This window comes from Callithrix jacchus, chromosome 7 (genome assembly GCF_049354715.1).
Source record: "Callithrix jacchus isolate 240 chromosome 7, calJac240_pri, whole genome shotgun sequence".
Classification (NCBI taxonomy): Eukaryota; Metazoa; Chordata; class Mammalia; order Primates; family Cebidae; genus Callithrix; species Callithrix jacchus.
The window spans coordinates 152,464,801-152,480,748 of NC_133508.1; the positions used below are offsets into that span (position 1 = coordinate 152,464,801).

At 41.7% G+C, this 15,948-nt stretch overlaps 1 protein-coding gene across 2 annotated transcripts in view; it reads right to left on the reverse strand.

Moving 5' to 3' along the window:
* Window positions 1-15,948, reverse strand: part of TRIM33 (tripartite motif containing 33) — a 121,598-nt gene extending 105,650 nt beyond the window's left edge. For both annotated transcript variants that reach the window (XM_003733536.6, XM_002807020.6), the window contains exon 1: window positions 15,299-15,948. In XM_003733536.6, the coding sequence (XP_003733584.1) occupies window positions 15,299-15,824 (526 nt within the window). In that variant the 5' untranslated portion in view covers window positions 15,825-15,948. The remainder of the gene's footprint in view (window positions 1-15,298) is intronic.

Sequence of the window (15,948 nt, forward strand, 5' to 3'; positions counted from 1 at the left end):
AAAAGAATCCTACAAAAGCATTGGAAAAAAAGGGGGAAATGTGAGCACAACCTGAACAAGCAACTACAAATAATGATATTCAAAGGCCAGTAGTCACACAAAAAGATGTTGGACTTTACTGGTTCTCAAACACATGCAAATTATATAATGCTAGTTTACCTAAGTACTTAAATAAACTTAACTTCTAAAATTATAAAATCAAACTAACTATAAATTAATTACATCCACCTTAAAAGTGACTAATCAGATTCTATTGAGTCAGGACAAAGGTAGAAAACTGGCAGCCTAGCCAGCCTCAGTGGCTCACACCTGTAATCCCAGCACTTTGGGAGGCTGAGGCAGGCAGATCACCTGAAGTCAGGAGTTTGAGACCAGCCTGGCCAACATGAAGAAACCCAGTCTCTACTAAAAAGTACAAAATTAGCCGGGTGTAGTAGCGCATGCCTGTAATCCCAGCTACTCTGGAGGCTGAGGCAGGAGAAGTGCTTGAACCCAGGAGGTGGAGGTTGCAGTGAGCTGAGATCATGCCATTGCATTCCAGCCTAGGCAATAAGAGGGAAACTCCATCTCAAAAAAACAAAAACAAAAACAAACCAAACAAACAAACAAAACTGACAGCCTAACTGGTATTATATTTGGCCAGAACAGAGATTTTGTTTGTTTGTTTGGGTTTTTTTTTTGGTTGGGGGCAGTCTCACTCTGTTGCCGAGGTTGGAATGCAATGGCACCATCCCGGCTCATTGCAACCTCCACCTCCCGGGTTCAAGAGATTATCATGCCTCAGCCTCCCGAGTAGCTGGGATTAAGGCGTGCACTACCACACCTGGCTAATTTTTGTATTTTTAGTAGAGATTGGGTTTCACCATGTTGGCCAGGCTGGTCTTGAACGCCTGACCTCAGGTGATCTGTCCACCTCGGCCTCCCAAAGTGCTGGGGTTACAGGTGGGAGCCATCATGTCTGCCAGAGTAGAACATTTTTTAAATGCGAAAAGGCTAGGCAGGTTTCACTACTCTCAGTGTCTTACACTAGTTACTTGCCTACTTCCTGAAGGCATCAGCTCCACATGGAAAAGCCACATTTAGGTATAATTTTACCACACTATCTTGGTGGCCTCATTTGTTTAAAAAAATAAAAGATAATATTATCACCCTGAGATAATTTTCTTTAATTGGGCAAAACTTCATTCTGCAAAACAGAATGACTGTTCCCCCAAGAAGATTTTTATAAGCAAGTAAGATAACATGAAAAAGTTTCACCTTGGAACTTACAGTTATTTTACAGACAAGGAACAGAAGTCTAGACAGATTCAAATAAACTAATCCACAGCCAATTCTCTCCTGCCATTATTAACTCAGATAATCTACTTTGAAAGTATTCAACATAAACTGAGGAAGGAAAACAGAGAAGGGAAAATTGGATGGATGTCAAGAGCAGCCTAAATTACAGCCAAAAGCATAAGGACAAAAATCAAATAATAGACAAGCCAAAAAGAGGGAATCACCTCCAAACCAACATTAAGAGCAGAAACAGTAAATTTCAGCTATGACTAATCTCCTTTTGAACCATATTTCAATAAGCATCTAGCTTACTGTAACCAAATTTATTATAAAACGTCTTATACTATTCTTTAATACAATGTCTTACCTCTTCAGCAAGATTCAATGGGTCCAAGGTTCATTATTTGCATTCCTTTTATATACCTAACAACACATGAAGGTAATGTTCAACACAAGCAGAAAGTCTGATACATGAAGGACAGCTGAAATGCAGTGCTCTAACTTATTACTTTCAATACTTCTGATTCATAAGCATAGTAATAAAGTGAAATGATTCTCAATACCCTACCCTCATATCTGCCCTACTGCAGACACAAAAACTGATGGGGATCTTTTGACTGACATTAGCTTTTCGCCTAAGTATTTGCTTTGTGAGGGTTAGTATTTAAGCCAATCCTCAGTGATGGGAAAAGAAATGAGCTGTATTAATTTGAACTTTAGCTTTCTATTAATAAACCACAAATGGATGACAGGCCAGACTGTCCCAAAATTCATTTGGGGAATTCATTCTGGCAATCAGTTGTGATGCAGAAGTAGTACCCTGGAAATTCTCATTCTTCCAAATCTATTGTGGACAACAGGTCAGGCTGTGCACACCACAGTGCTTGAACTGACTCATAACCAATGCAATTTGTAACCCACCAAAAGAGAGAGCACAGTCTTTGTCACAATTACTCAATTTTGCCATTGCAGCATGATAGTCACAGACCATACATAAATGAATGTGCATGGCTGTGTTCAAATAAAGATTTTGAAACACAATTTTACATTTAAAATAATTTTTTTTTTTGAGATGGAGTTTTCACTCTTTTTGCCCAGGCTGGAGTGCAATGGCATGATCTCGGCTCACTGCAGTCTCTGCCTCCCAGTTCAAGAGCTTCTCCTGCCTCAGCCTCCCAAGTAGCTGAGATTACAGGAACCCACTACCATGCCCAGCTAATTTTTTTTGTAGTTTTAGTAAAGATGAGGTTTTACCATGTTGGCCAGACTGGTCTCGAACTCCTGACCTCAGATGATCTGCTTGCCTTGGCCTCCCAAAGTGCTCGGATTATAGGCATGAGCCACCGCACCCGACCTCAAATAATTTTCAAGTGACAAAACATTCTTTTTTCCCAACAAAATAATTTTCAAATGACAAAACATTCTTTTTTTTAATTTTTACATTTAAAATGTAAATATCATTCTTGGCTCACTGGTCATATAAAAGCATGCAGTTGGTTGTATTTAGCTCATGCCAGTTTGCCAATCCCTGATCTAAAGCAAGGCCCAGCAGTCAACATACCCCACAAAAAGCACAGACACTTCAATCAGAACTGTACTACCTCATTCAAAAGGGAAGAAAACCAAGAATCATCTATTGCTTGAGGAAGCCTATGAAACACAAAGATCAAAAGAAGAAAAAAAAAACAGAAAGTAAAACAGATAATGTAATATAAAATAAACAAGAACAGGCAGAAGCAAGAAGCAGTAAAATAAGATGTCAAAAATGTTACATAATGATAGCTGGGCATGGTGGTACACGTCTATAATTCCAGCTCCTAGGGAGGCTGAGGCAGGACAATCGCTTGAACCCAGGAGATGGAGACTGCAGTGAGCCGAGACACACCACTGCATTCCAGCCTGGGCAACAGAACAAGACTCCATCTCAAAACAAAAAAAAAATTTATATAATGGAATTATCAAACATAAATATAGAACCAGCTTACCTGAAATGTTTCAAAAGTAAAAAATAAAATGAAAACTAAAATATTTTGCCTAGAGAAGAAAAACATTTGTATCCTCAGAGAAAGAAGATATTAAGTCCACAGAAAAAGAACAGAATCTTATAGAGAATATAACTTAAGCAAGGAAGTTCTTAGAAATGTACTATGTAGGCCAGACGCAGTCTCACACCTGTAATCCCCAACACTCTGGGAGGCCAAGGCGGGTGGATCACCTGAGGTCAGGAATTCAAAACCACCCTGGCCAACATGATGAAACATCGTCTCTACTAAAAATACAAAAACTTAACAAGGCATGGTGGCACACGCCTGTAGTCCCAGCTACTTGGGAGGCTGAGGCACAAGAATCACTTGAATCTGGAAGACAGAGGTTGCAGTAAGCTGAGATCACACCACTATACTCTAGCCTGGGTGGGAGTGAGACTCCATATCAAAAAGAAAGAAAAGAAAGGAAAGAGAGAAGAGGGAGGAAAGGGAGGGAGGGAGAAGGGGGGGAAGGGAATGGGGAGAGGGAGGGAAGGAGGGAGGGAGGGAGAAAGGAAGGAAGGGAGGGAGGGATTAATAAATTGGACAAAAGGGATAGAGATAAAGACAAGGAGATCTTTCAGAATGTCAGCTGAGCAAGAAAACAAAAGATAGGGAAGAATATGAACTTAGGAGAGCCAACATCCAAAGAGTAACAGTTCAAAGAGTGGGAGGTGGGGAAGGACCTTATGAAAAAACTGTAAAGTTCTTTCACTATAAATGAAGATTACAAGACTAAATGAAAAAGCACAATGAATTTTTAGAAACTTTAAGGAGAAAAAAAATCAACAGAACCACATCACTGTATTTCAAAATAATGATAAATAGATGAAGAGATCCAAGACATAAAAAGATCCCAAGAAGACATAAATAAACAAATGAAACCCAACTGGGGTTGTACAAAGAAGCAAATCAGACTAGCATCAGCAGCACTGATTTAAGACACTGGAAGAGATGCCTTAAAAGTTCTGAGGAAAAACATTTTGACCCAGAATTTCACATCTAGCCAAGCTATCATTTAAGAAGAGAACAGAATAAAGAAAACTTCAAAAATGCAAAGGCTCAGAAATGATACTCTTAGTGACTCTTCTTTAGTATATACAAACAAGGGAGTAAACAAAGAATGGAGAAGACATAGAGCCCAGGGCCGGTGTAAAGTATTAATCAGATTCAAGACTCATCTTCATAAAAACGACTTGAACAATTACAGCCTCAGTTACTAGGGTGCGTAAGCAAAGAACAGTGAAATTAAAATAAATAAATCTGACCAAAAGCATGGAAATGAAGAAATCTGTCACTGCCTGGGTTCAGGGTAAGGAAAAAATTATTCTCCTGAGAGTTTCCTTCTTTTGTCCACACCCGCAATGTGTGTAATTCTGAGAATTTTTAAAACAAGCCAGCCTATGAGGTAAATGCTAAATCAACATCTGACAATTCTATGATACAGTAAACTAAACATCTGCTTCAATAATTTCTGTATTGGAGGCAACTGACAGAAGCAAATACAAAATATCCTTTGGAGGCTTGTTCCCTAAAACCAGTCTGTCAGACTTCATAGAGCCGTGGTGAAAAGGCTCACAAACTAAAACTATAAAACAAAAGAGGACATCACCTACAACAAACAAGAGCAGGCAGAAGCAAGTAGTAAAATAAGACATCAAGAACATCAGATAATGGAATTATCAAACATGTATGTGAAATTAGTATAACTGAGACACTTAAAAAATAGGTCTGGCACAGGGGCTCACACCCGTAATCCCAGCACCTGGGAGGCCGCGGCAGGCAGATCATTTTTGAGTTCAGAAGTTCAAGACCAGTCTGGCCAAATAGTGAAACCCTGTCTCTACTAAAAACAGAAAAACGAGCCAGACATGGTGGCATGCACCTGTAATCCCAGCTACTAGGGAGGCTGAAACAGGAGAACTGCTTGAACCCGGAGTCAGAGATTGCAGTGAGCCAAAATTGCACCATGCACTCCAGCCTGGGTGACAAAGAAAGACTCCGTCTCAAAATATGTAACTCAAAACATTCATAGAAGATTTAAGCAAATGTGGAGGCATACCATGTTTATAAACAGGCAGACACCATAAAGACATTTTCTCTCAAATTGATTTATATATTCAACGCATTTCCAACAAAAACACTGACAATTTTTTTCTTTGTTTTTCTATTCTTTTTTAAAGAGATGGTGGCATCTCTCTGTGTTGCCCAGGCTGGAGTACAGTTGTTAGTCACAAGTGCAATCACAGCACGTTACAGCCTCAAACTCCTAGGCTCAAGCCATCTTCCTGCCTCAGCCTCCTGAGGAGCTGGGGCTATAGGTATGCACCACCACACACAGCTTAGTAAGTTTTTAAAATGAAGTTTCACAAGATGAACTTTCACAAGATGATACATTTTAGTACAAGAGTGAGCAAAAGGTGAATGCCAAGGTTTGTCTTGGAAAAAGGAAATTTTTTAATTTAAAAAAAAAAAGAGCAAAAGGTCAAGATCAGCCAAGATAATCTTGAAGATGACCAAGGTATATGTAGGGAGGGCAGTAAAATTACCTTAGTGAGCAAAATTACTGCTTATTATAAAGCTACTGTGAACAGTAAAAAAGAGGAGGAAAAACCACTTTAATATAAAAACATGAAAAGACAGCTCTCTAAAAAGTAAAAGTATGTCAGTTATCTATTGCTATGGAACAAATTACCTCCAAAATTAATAACTTAAAACAACAATAATTACTTCTCATAGCCTTCTTGAATTTGGGAGGGACTTAGGCAGTTCTGGCTCAGTGCCTCTAAGAAGCATACAGTCAAGATGTCAGCCAGGATTGCAGTCATCTGAAAGCTTGATTAGGATAGAGACTCTACCTCAAAAGTAGCTCTTTCACGTGGCTGTCAAGTTGGTGCTGGGTCTCTGTAGAAGACCTCAATTTTTCTCCATATGGCCTCTTTAAATAAGGACTACTAGAGTATCTTTCACAGAATGGCAGCTGTTTTTTACCCAGAACAAGGGATCCAAAGAGCAAGGAAAAAAGCTGTATGTATGCCTTAAATGATCTGGGCTCAGAAGTCACTATTAATTCTATTATATTCTCTTGGTCATGGAGACCAGCCCTGAGCAACAGGACAGCAATCATAGACAGGTGTGAATAACAGGAGACAAGGAACAAGGGGCCATCTTAGAGGCTGGCCACCACACTAAACCATAGGCTCAGAATAAAGCTTCAACTTACATCATCAACAAAGGATCAGTATACAGAATTCGTCAAGAATTTTTGTAAATCAAAGAATTCCACAGCAGAAAATGTAAGCAATCTAAAGAAAAACATAAAACAAATGGACAAATAATTCACAAAAGGAACATAAACTGCATATAATAAGCATTCAAATGTACTCATTAGTACCACACAGTGCATGCTATTTATTCAACACTGGGCCATAGGCTGTAAATATTTTTCTAAAAATGGTATATTTATGTTTATTCATCCTTGTTCTTTTTCCCACTTCCCCTCGAGTCCAATGGTTAAGGATAGAGGTGCAATTTGCGGTCAAAGAAGAGACAGAGGTTAACTTATCTAGCATCCTGAGCCCAATCTCTGAAGTTGGCTTAGGAAAGTACAGTGATAGAACTCACTGTCATAAACATGAAAAAAATCAGTAGATCTACAGTGACCTATTTTTAAAAGTTTAACTTCAGTTAGTAAGTACTTTCTTCACTTTTACATTTCATTAAGGCCAGACTCCTCCTGAACTGTTATGGGTACTCCAAAATGAAGGGCTATAAATGTGTAAATCTGCCACCTACTATTTTATGATCTGACATTCTTCCCACCAGCGCAATGACTCTACATTATCGTGTTCTTAATATCCTTTAACAGATCAGGGCTCAAACTTTCTGGTCTCAGGATCTCTCTTACATTCTTAGTCACTGAGGAACATAAAGAGCTTTTGTTTAGATGGGAATGACCATCAAATGTCATAAAAATGGGTATTTTAAATATATTTTAATTGATTACATAATGAATTAAAAATGAATCTTAAATTTTAAAATATTTAAATGACATTTATTTTAACGTTAGTTCTGTTGTTTTCTGAGACACGCTCTCACTCTGTCACCCAGACTGGAGTGCAGCAGCATGATCACAGCTCACTGTAGCCTCAGCCTCCCAGACTCAAGTGATCCTCCCACTTGAGCAGAAGGTGGAAGGTAGGTCCCATCTATCCTGAGTAGGGGGAAGTATAGGCACAGACCACCACACTTAACTAATTTTTTTTATTTTTTGTAGAGTCAGAGTCTCACCATATTGCCCAGGCTTGTCTTGAACTCCTGGGTTCAAGTGACCCTCCCACCACAGCCTTCAAAAAGTGCTGGGATTACAGGCATGAATCACCATGCCAGCACGACATGTTTAAACAACATTTTTAAAAATCAGAAATAACTCTATTTCCAAAAAAAAAAAAAAATTAATAGAGCCAGGCACGGTGGCTCACACCTGTAATTCCAGCACTTTGAGAGGCAGAGACCAGTGGATCACCTGAGGTCAGGAGTCCAAGACTAGACTGGCCAACATGGTGAAAACCCCAACTCTACTAATGCAAAAATTAGCTGTGTGTGGTGGTACATGCCTGTAATCCCAGCTACTGGTGAGGCTGAGGCAGGAGAATCACTTGAACCCGGGAGGCGGAGGGTGTAGTGAGCCGAGATCATGCCATTGCACTCCAGCCTGGGTGACAGAGCAAGACTCTGTCCCTCCCCCGCCCCCAAAAAATAAAAAGAGTCATTGTGCTACATTTTAAAGACCTCTTTAACATGTGGTTTAATATAATATGCCTGGATATATGCTTCTGCATTTAATGTTTTGGTATGTTGTTTCTTTGGAGAATATAAAGAAAATCTGGCCTCATACAGCTAAGAAAAGGGAAGAACAGATTTTAATAGCCTTTTTAGATCATGTGGATATTTTTCTTTGATATGACACAAAAACTAAAGAAGTATATTTATTTTTTAAACATCACTTGCAATGTGGGCTCTCAAACCTTAAAAATAAACTTTACGGCCGGGCGCGGTGGCTCACGCCTGTAATCTCAGCACTTTGGGAGGCCGAGGCGGGTGGATCACGAGGTCAAGAGATCGAGACCATCCTGGTCAACAGGGTGAAACCCCATCTCTACTAAAAATACAAAATATTAGCTGGGCACGGTGGCACGTGCCTGTTATCCCAGCTACTCAGGAGGCTGAGGCAGGAGAATTGCCTGAACCCAGGAGGCGGAGGTTGTGGTGAGCCGAGATCGCGCGACTGCACTCCAGCCTGGGTAACAAGAGCGAAAATCTGTCTCAAAAATAAAAAAATAAAATAAACTTTACTACTCTCTTGCATTAAAATCTAATCATTGGCTGGGCGTGGTGGCTCACACCTGTAATTCCAACACTTTGGGAGACTCAGGTGGGTGATCAACTAAGGTCAGTAGTTCAAGACCAGCCTGATCAACATGGCGAAACCCCGTCTCTAAAAAATTAGCCAGGCGTGGTGGCACGCACCTGTAACCCCAGCTACTTGGGAGGCTGAGGCAGGAGAATTGCTTGAACCCAGGAGGCAGAGGTTGTGGTGAGCTGAGATTGCGCCACTACACTCCAGCTCTGGCAACAGAGTAAGACTACATCTTAAAAAATAAATAAAATACAAACTATTTATTATTGCTCTGTTTTGCACTTAACATCATGCATTGATCATTTAGAATATATTGCAATAAGCTATGCATCTTTGAAATGTTCACATGTCATTACACAATATCAAAAAAACTCACATTCATTAATATCACTACCAATCTCTTCAGGAAAGTTTTTAAATATTGAGAAATTCACCAGCTAATGGCAACAAATACAAATTTTCCAAAATTCTAATTTTCATTTAAAAATCTCAATTTTTATCACTGGCAACATATGTCAGTTGTTTTTCTAGGAACGATAGGCTCAATTCATTCACTTTCGAGAAAATGGCTGCCAAGTACCATGCCTAAAAACCACAGTTTGTCAATCATTACTTCAAGTAAAAATAGTTTTCTATGAAAAAAAGCAAATTCAGCTTGGAACTCAACTACACAAGTACTTTTCTTCTTGCACTTCCGTCTGCAGCAGAAGCATTTTATGCACATTTCCCATTTCATCACACACAACTTTAAAGATCCAAAATTTAATAGAGTCATTTTTACCGTTTCATCAATCACATTAAGTGACAATGGCATAAGTTTATTTTTTTTTTTTTCTCTAAGTGTGTGAAAGTAAATACACAATGACTTTTAGTATGACTTGAAGCCACTGTCTTTTTTTTTTTTTTAAGACAGGGTCTCATTCTGTTGCCCAGGCTGGAGTAGAATGGTACAATCACAGCTCACTGCAGCCTTAATGCTCCCTGGCTCAGGTGATTCTCCCACTTCAGCCTCCTGAGTAGCTGGGACTACAGGCATGCACCACCATGCCTGGTTAATTTTTGTGTATGTTTTTGTAGAGACAGGGTTTCATCATGTTGCCCAGGCTAGTCTCCTACTCTTGGACTCAAGCATTTCACCCACCTCAGCCTCCCAAATGGAGTCACTCACCATCTTAATTCACACCAAATTGACCGCAGTTTTATCACTGCTTCTGCACCATTAATATAAATATCAGCATAGAGAATAAGGCAAATGTCAAATTATTGTAATTATGGAAATAGTTTTAAACTTATGCACCTCTAAAAGAGTCTCAGTGACACAGTCACCACCAACACCCCCACCCCAGCATTCTGTGGACCACACTTTGAGAATCACTGCTTTAAGGTACTCTCACTTAGGAGCCACTGAGAAAAGTAAAGTAATTAGAGTCCTCTAAATAGAACTTTTCATGTAAAGATACTAGATATTATAAAGACTTAGGATTTAGGACATTAGTTTATAAGTTTTCACATTTAAGGATCTAGATAGCTAGAGAGATTTGGAATGCAAATGATTTATCAGCATGCTGTACACATCAGTAGATATCAGAAAAGTCTATATAACCACAATTTATCCCCCTGCCTCTTCTTTCTGTTTACTGTGAGATATAGTCACAATGACAATGGAGGGACAAATGAAAAATTACTGAAATAACACTACTGCAACTTACTGGGGGCTTCCCATGTATGCTTCCAATACATGTACCTTGTAATACATTAACTCTCTTAATTCTCACAAAAATGCTATGACGTAGGTATAATTATTACTCCCAACTTACAGATGTTAAGTAACTTATCCATGTCATTCTAGCAGTACTCAAAAATGAATTCAGGTAGTGACCACATGCTAGATAGAAGTTCCTAGGCAGGAATTGTTTCAGCAATCTTGGACACACATTTAATGACTGGCTATTGGTGTGGTACCACACGATCATTCAAACAATCAAGCTTGTTTCTGTTGAAGAGGTCAGAGAAAGTAAAGGCTAAAAAGTCCCCAAACAGTTAAGTCACACAGAGGCTAGAACTGTCATATGGTACACACACTCCAGTGACAAGAAATTCCAAGGGCTCAAACAGAAGACTCTCAAAGTAGCTCAGCATGGCCTGTAATAAACAGACAGAAACACTATGAGGAAGTGTTCTTCACACTACACTCAGAGGTTTTCCCTCCCACTTACACATGATGGTTGCCATCTCAGACTTTTCATATTAAGTTGTTTCATTTTTGAGATGGAGTCTTGCTCTGTTGCCCAGGCTGGAGTGCAGTGGTGCAATCTCAGCTCAGTGTGGCCTCTGCCTCCCAGGTTCAAGCCATTCTCCTGCCTCAGCCTCCTGAGTAGCTTGGATTAGAGGCACGCCCCACCACACCCAGCTAATTTTATATTTTCACTAGGTACTGAGTTTTGCATGTTGGCCAGGCTGGTCACAAACTCTTGACCTCAAGTGATCCACCCACCTCGGAGGCCCAAAGTGCTGGGATAACCAATACTGCGTCCATCTCAGAGACAGCCTCGTCTCCTTCTAGAGTTCCTGAGAGTTTGTTCAGATGCATCAATATGATTCCTATTTTTAAAAATATTTTTTTAGAGACAGGGTCTTGCTATGTTTCTCAGGCTGACCTTGAACTCTTGGCCTCAAGCAAATTCTCTTGCCTCAGCCTTCTGAGTAGCAAATCTGTATTTTTATTGATAAAGTATAAATTTATTTATATACACTACTGATGGCTATTCTGCCTCAACCTGAAAAAGCACCCCAAAAAAATCACAAAAGCACTTTAAAATGGTCACTATCAAGATTCAATATTAACTAACTTATCTATTTTGATTTTGCAGATACTCCAATGGTAAATAGATCATACTTTCTCCTCAAATATTTAAATACATGTTCCTCAAAAAGTGTGGTGGTACCACCAGTATCAAAATCACGTGGCACTTATTAAAAATGCAGGCACATGGAGTCATCACCAAATCAACTGAACCCATCTCTAAATAAACTCTCAAGTGAGCATTTTAATAAGCTCTCCAGTGATTCTTTCTTACTCAAAACTTATTTATTGAACGGTCTACAATATCCTAGTGCAAAATGAGACAGGTAAGTGAACAAAAATAAACATTTTGGATTTCAGCTGTGCTACAAAGAAAAAAAGATATGTCAGAGAATGACCTGGAGGACTACTTTAAAATGAGAAGTCAAAGTCTTTCTGAGGAGACATCTGAAGTGAGGAGCCCTTCATTCAAGACAGTGATTCTCAAAATTAAGCGTGCATCAGAATCACCTAGAGAACTTGTTAAATGAGACTACTGGTCAGAAGGTCTGGAATGGGGCCCAAGAATCTGTATTCCTAACAAGGTCACAGATGATGCGGATGCTGCTGGTCCAGGAACCACACTCTGAGAGCTGCTGATCTAGAGAGAACACCAAAAGAGTATGAATAAATGTATTAAGAGAAACAGGGAAAAGGTCAGTTAGAAAAGAGGGCAGGATACTCACGACTGTTTCAAATTACTTGAAAAAGATGGTGAATTAAAACCACTAGCTATGATCTCCAGACCAGAGAAGAGAAAATCTGAGGTTGATCAATAATATCCTGTATTGTTGAAGATTTCTCAGTTACGAAGCATTTTCACATTTATAATTTGCCTTAGTGAAATATAAGTAAACAACTACTAGCTACATTTTAGGGGTAACCTGAGGGACAAAACAGTATGAACTTCCTTTAGAGTAAAACAGTTAAGGAGCTGAACTATTTCTCCTAACACCCGACGTAGTGTTCTTTCCAGCACAGCTTGATCTTTTTGAAGAGCAAAGCAAAGGGTACATATAGGAGTTAAAACTTACAAATTATTTTCTAGACTACCTAAAAACAAGGTGGATGGCTGGGCACAGTGGTTCACATCTCTAATCCCAGCACTTTGGGAGGCTGAGGCACACAGATCATTTGAAGCCAGGAGTTCGAGACCAGTCTGGTCAATATGGCAAAACCCCACCTCTACTAAAAATACAAAACTAGCCACAAGGGTGGTGTGCACCTGTAATCTCAGCTACTCAGGTGGCTGAGGCAGAAGAACTGCTTGAACCTGGGAGGCAGAACACTCCGGCCTGGGTGACAAAGCCACTGTCTCAAAAAAAATTTTTTTAATAAAAAACATGGTGGATTCTAGACTCAATTTGTTTTAGATATCGGTTAGAAAGCACTATTATTTAAAACTGACAGAATTTAGTCAGTCTCTTCCACTTACTCCTCCTTCAAAAAGAAAGGATAAAGAAATGAAGAGGAGATTTACATATTATTCTCTCTCCTACATGAATTTCAGGTAACTAGTTTCATAACCTTGGTCCCTCAGCAACATCAGTCAAACATAATCTGCATCTTTGGGTTCCCTTCAAATCTCTCACCTAACCCAGGCTCCCACAAGAACACTGAATCCTACGTGTCTCACTGTGCTCATGGGTACACAGACCAGGAGCAGTTATTTTCTAAACACCCATTAACACTTCGTAGCTTCTCCAACATCCAAAACCTCATTCTTAATATTCTTACTTGCATGTCCCAATAATGCTACAAACCCAGAACATCCCAAACTGAAATCATTTTATCCTCCCTCCAATTCAGCCCTCACCCTAGCCGTAACCCTCACCCCAGCCCTGCTTCTGTAGGGCTGTCTGAATATGTATTAATAGCACTGCCATCCACCAAACAAAAACATGTGGAATTCTACAAGTTTGTCTCCCTCACACCAATCTCAATACACTCCCCTCACCTCCATTCCCATGGCCACTTACTATTAGTTACTGTTAATAACATGCTAACTATCATTTCATTAGCAACTACCACGTACTAATCACTTTACACATTTTATCTTACTTCATTCTCTCAATAACCCTATGAGGTTATGTACTTTTTTCCCATTTCACAAATGAGAAAACTGAGGCTAAGAAAAGGTCCAAACCCTACCGTTCCCCCAAACCAAAATGCTTCATTCTGTAATACCTGTGATATCATTCCTTTAATACCCATTCCAAATGATAATTTCTTACCTGCATAACTGCCAGGATTATCCTAAGTGGTCTCCCTGTCTCCAGCCTTGCCTTCCCTCATCCCTCAAGTGCCCTAAGTGATCTTTCTGGATCGGAAATCTGATCCTTTTATCATCTTGATATAAAAGTGCTCCAGAAACATCCTTTATTCCACAATGTCCAGGATATACTCTATAGGATGAATTCCAAGCCCTTTAGTACAGTTCCACAATCCCTTACCTACGGTTCCAAAATTCCAAAGCTTTGAAATTTTAATTTTTTTCCTAAGTCTGCAATGGAACCCACTGTGAATGATGGGAGGCTATTTCGTCTCTTTATCCAATTAGTGTGATATTTATGTGTGTCAATGCAGAAATATTAATGTGTTTGATAAAGAGTTAACTCAGACCCCGATAAAGTCTTACATAAGAGACCTTTGCCAGGAAAAAGAAAAATCCCAAAATATTCTGAAGTCCAAAACACACCTGGATCCCAAGAGTTTGAGAAAAGAGATTGTGAAACCCTTATCTATTCAGTCCATCAATCCAATCTAATTTCCACCAATCACCTTACACATTCTATAGTTCCAGGGATGAAGAAGGGTGCCCTGGGCCCTGAATACCCTCCAACCCAGTGAGGTATTCACTCTCCAAGAAACCGGCTCATGGATTTTCTTTCTTGTGAAGTTTCCCTGACCTTTCGTCTATTGTGCCACAGCCGTTGTACTGAATAGCCACCTCCACTGCTGCAAGTTATATGTTTCCCCTGTTCGAATGTGAATGCAGTCTTCACTGAGTACTTTATTCAGTCCTAGCACAGTGCCCCAACACTAGGGGCTCGTGAAGGTACAATGAACTAAAATTCATGCCCAGCTTTCCCTAACTCAATTCCTTCTAAGTTAATTTCTCCTTCATCCCGAAACCTTGGAATTTTCCCTAGCCATGCAGCCCACTTTCTAAGTTTCTCCTCCCAATGTCACCTTACAATTTTCTCACAAGCGCCTCCTCTGTACCCCAAGCTCTCCAACATCTTTTAACCACCTCCATTTAATCCACAGTCCTCCTTTCTCCTGTCGGCGAACAGGCCAAGTCCCCTCCCTCCAAAGCAATCCATCTTTACTGCCCTTACCTCTTACCTACTCCCTCAACACCTCTCTGGCCCGGGCCCTTCCAGCCAAAACGCTTCTCACAACGTGTTTCCTAAATCCCCCTTCTCTCACTGTGTGGGTCTACCAGCTCCAAAACCAGCCCTCGGCCGGGTTCCGCTCATCACAAACCTTCCTGGCAGCCAGTGTGTCCCCTCCCCCAGCCTCTCGCAGCCGGCACCCCTCCCTTCATGCTCCCCTTATCTCTTGCGGTCCAGCTTCTCTGGAAAGTGTCCCAGGGGCGAGTCTTTCACCTCAGAGACCCCTCGAGATCGCAGCTGTCCGAGCAGCCCCAGGCCCCAGCACCTCCGTCCCCAGCTCCTCTAGGGTTGCGCAAATCCCGTGCGGCCCAGACGCGGAGCACGGCCTCTGGCTCACCTTGCTGGATGTCGCCGTTGCTACCCCCCGGGATGGGCACGCTGAGCTGGCGCTCGGGCTCGGGCAGGCAGCGCAGGCAGAAGGAGTGAAGACAGGGCAGCAGCTTGGGCTCCGCCTCACGCCGGCTCTGCAAGCTCTGCTGACACACGGCGCAGGTGTCCAGGAGCGAGGCTGGCGGTCCAGGAGGCGGCCCCGCGGAGGGACCCGGAGCGGGAGCCGAAGCTGGAGCTGGAGCCGGCGTCGATACCGCGCCCCCGGGAACTCCAGGGGCCACTGAGGCCGCAGGGGATGAAGCAGCCTGGGCCGAGCCCGAGGAGGCCGCGGCCACCCCCCCGTCGTCGGGCCCGGCTGCGCCGCCCTCCGCGCCGGCCCTGCCGCCTTCCTCCTCCTCCTCCTCCACCAGCACCGCGGCGAGAGGCGGCTCCGCCTCCTGCGCCGCGGGCCCGGCGGTCCCGGCAGTTACCGGCGCGCTGCCGCTGCCCCCGCCGCCGCTCTCAGCCTCGCCGCCGCCTTTGTTTTCCGCCATGTTTTCCTCTTTGAACCCGCCGGACCGCCCCGCGCCGCCCGCCGCCCGCGTCGCCGCCGCCGCCCCCAGCCCCAGCCGCAGCCGCAGCAAGAGCGGCAGCCGAGAGCGAGCGAGAGAGCGAACC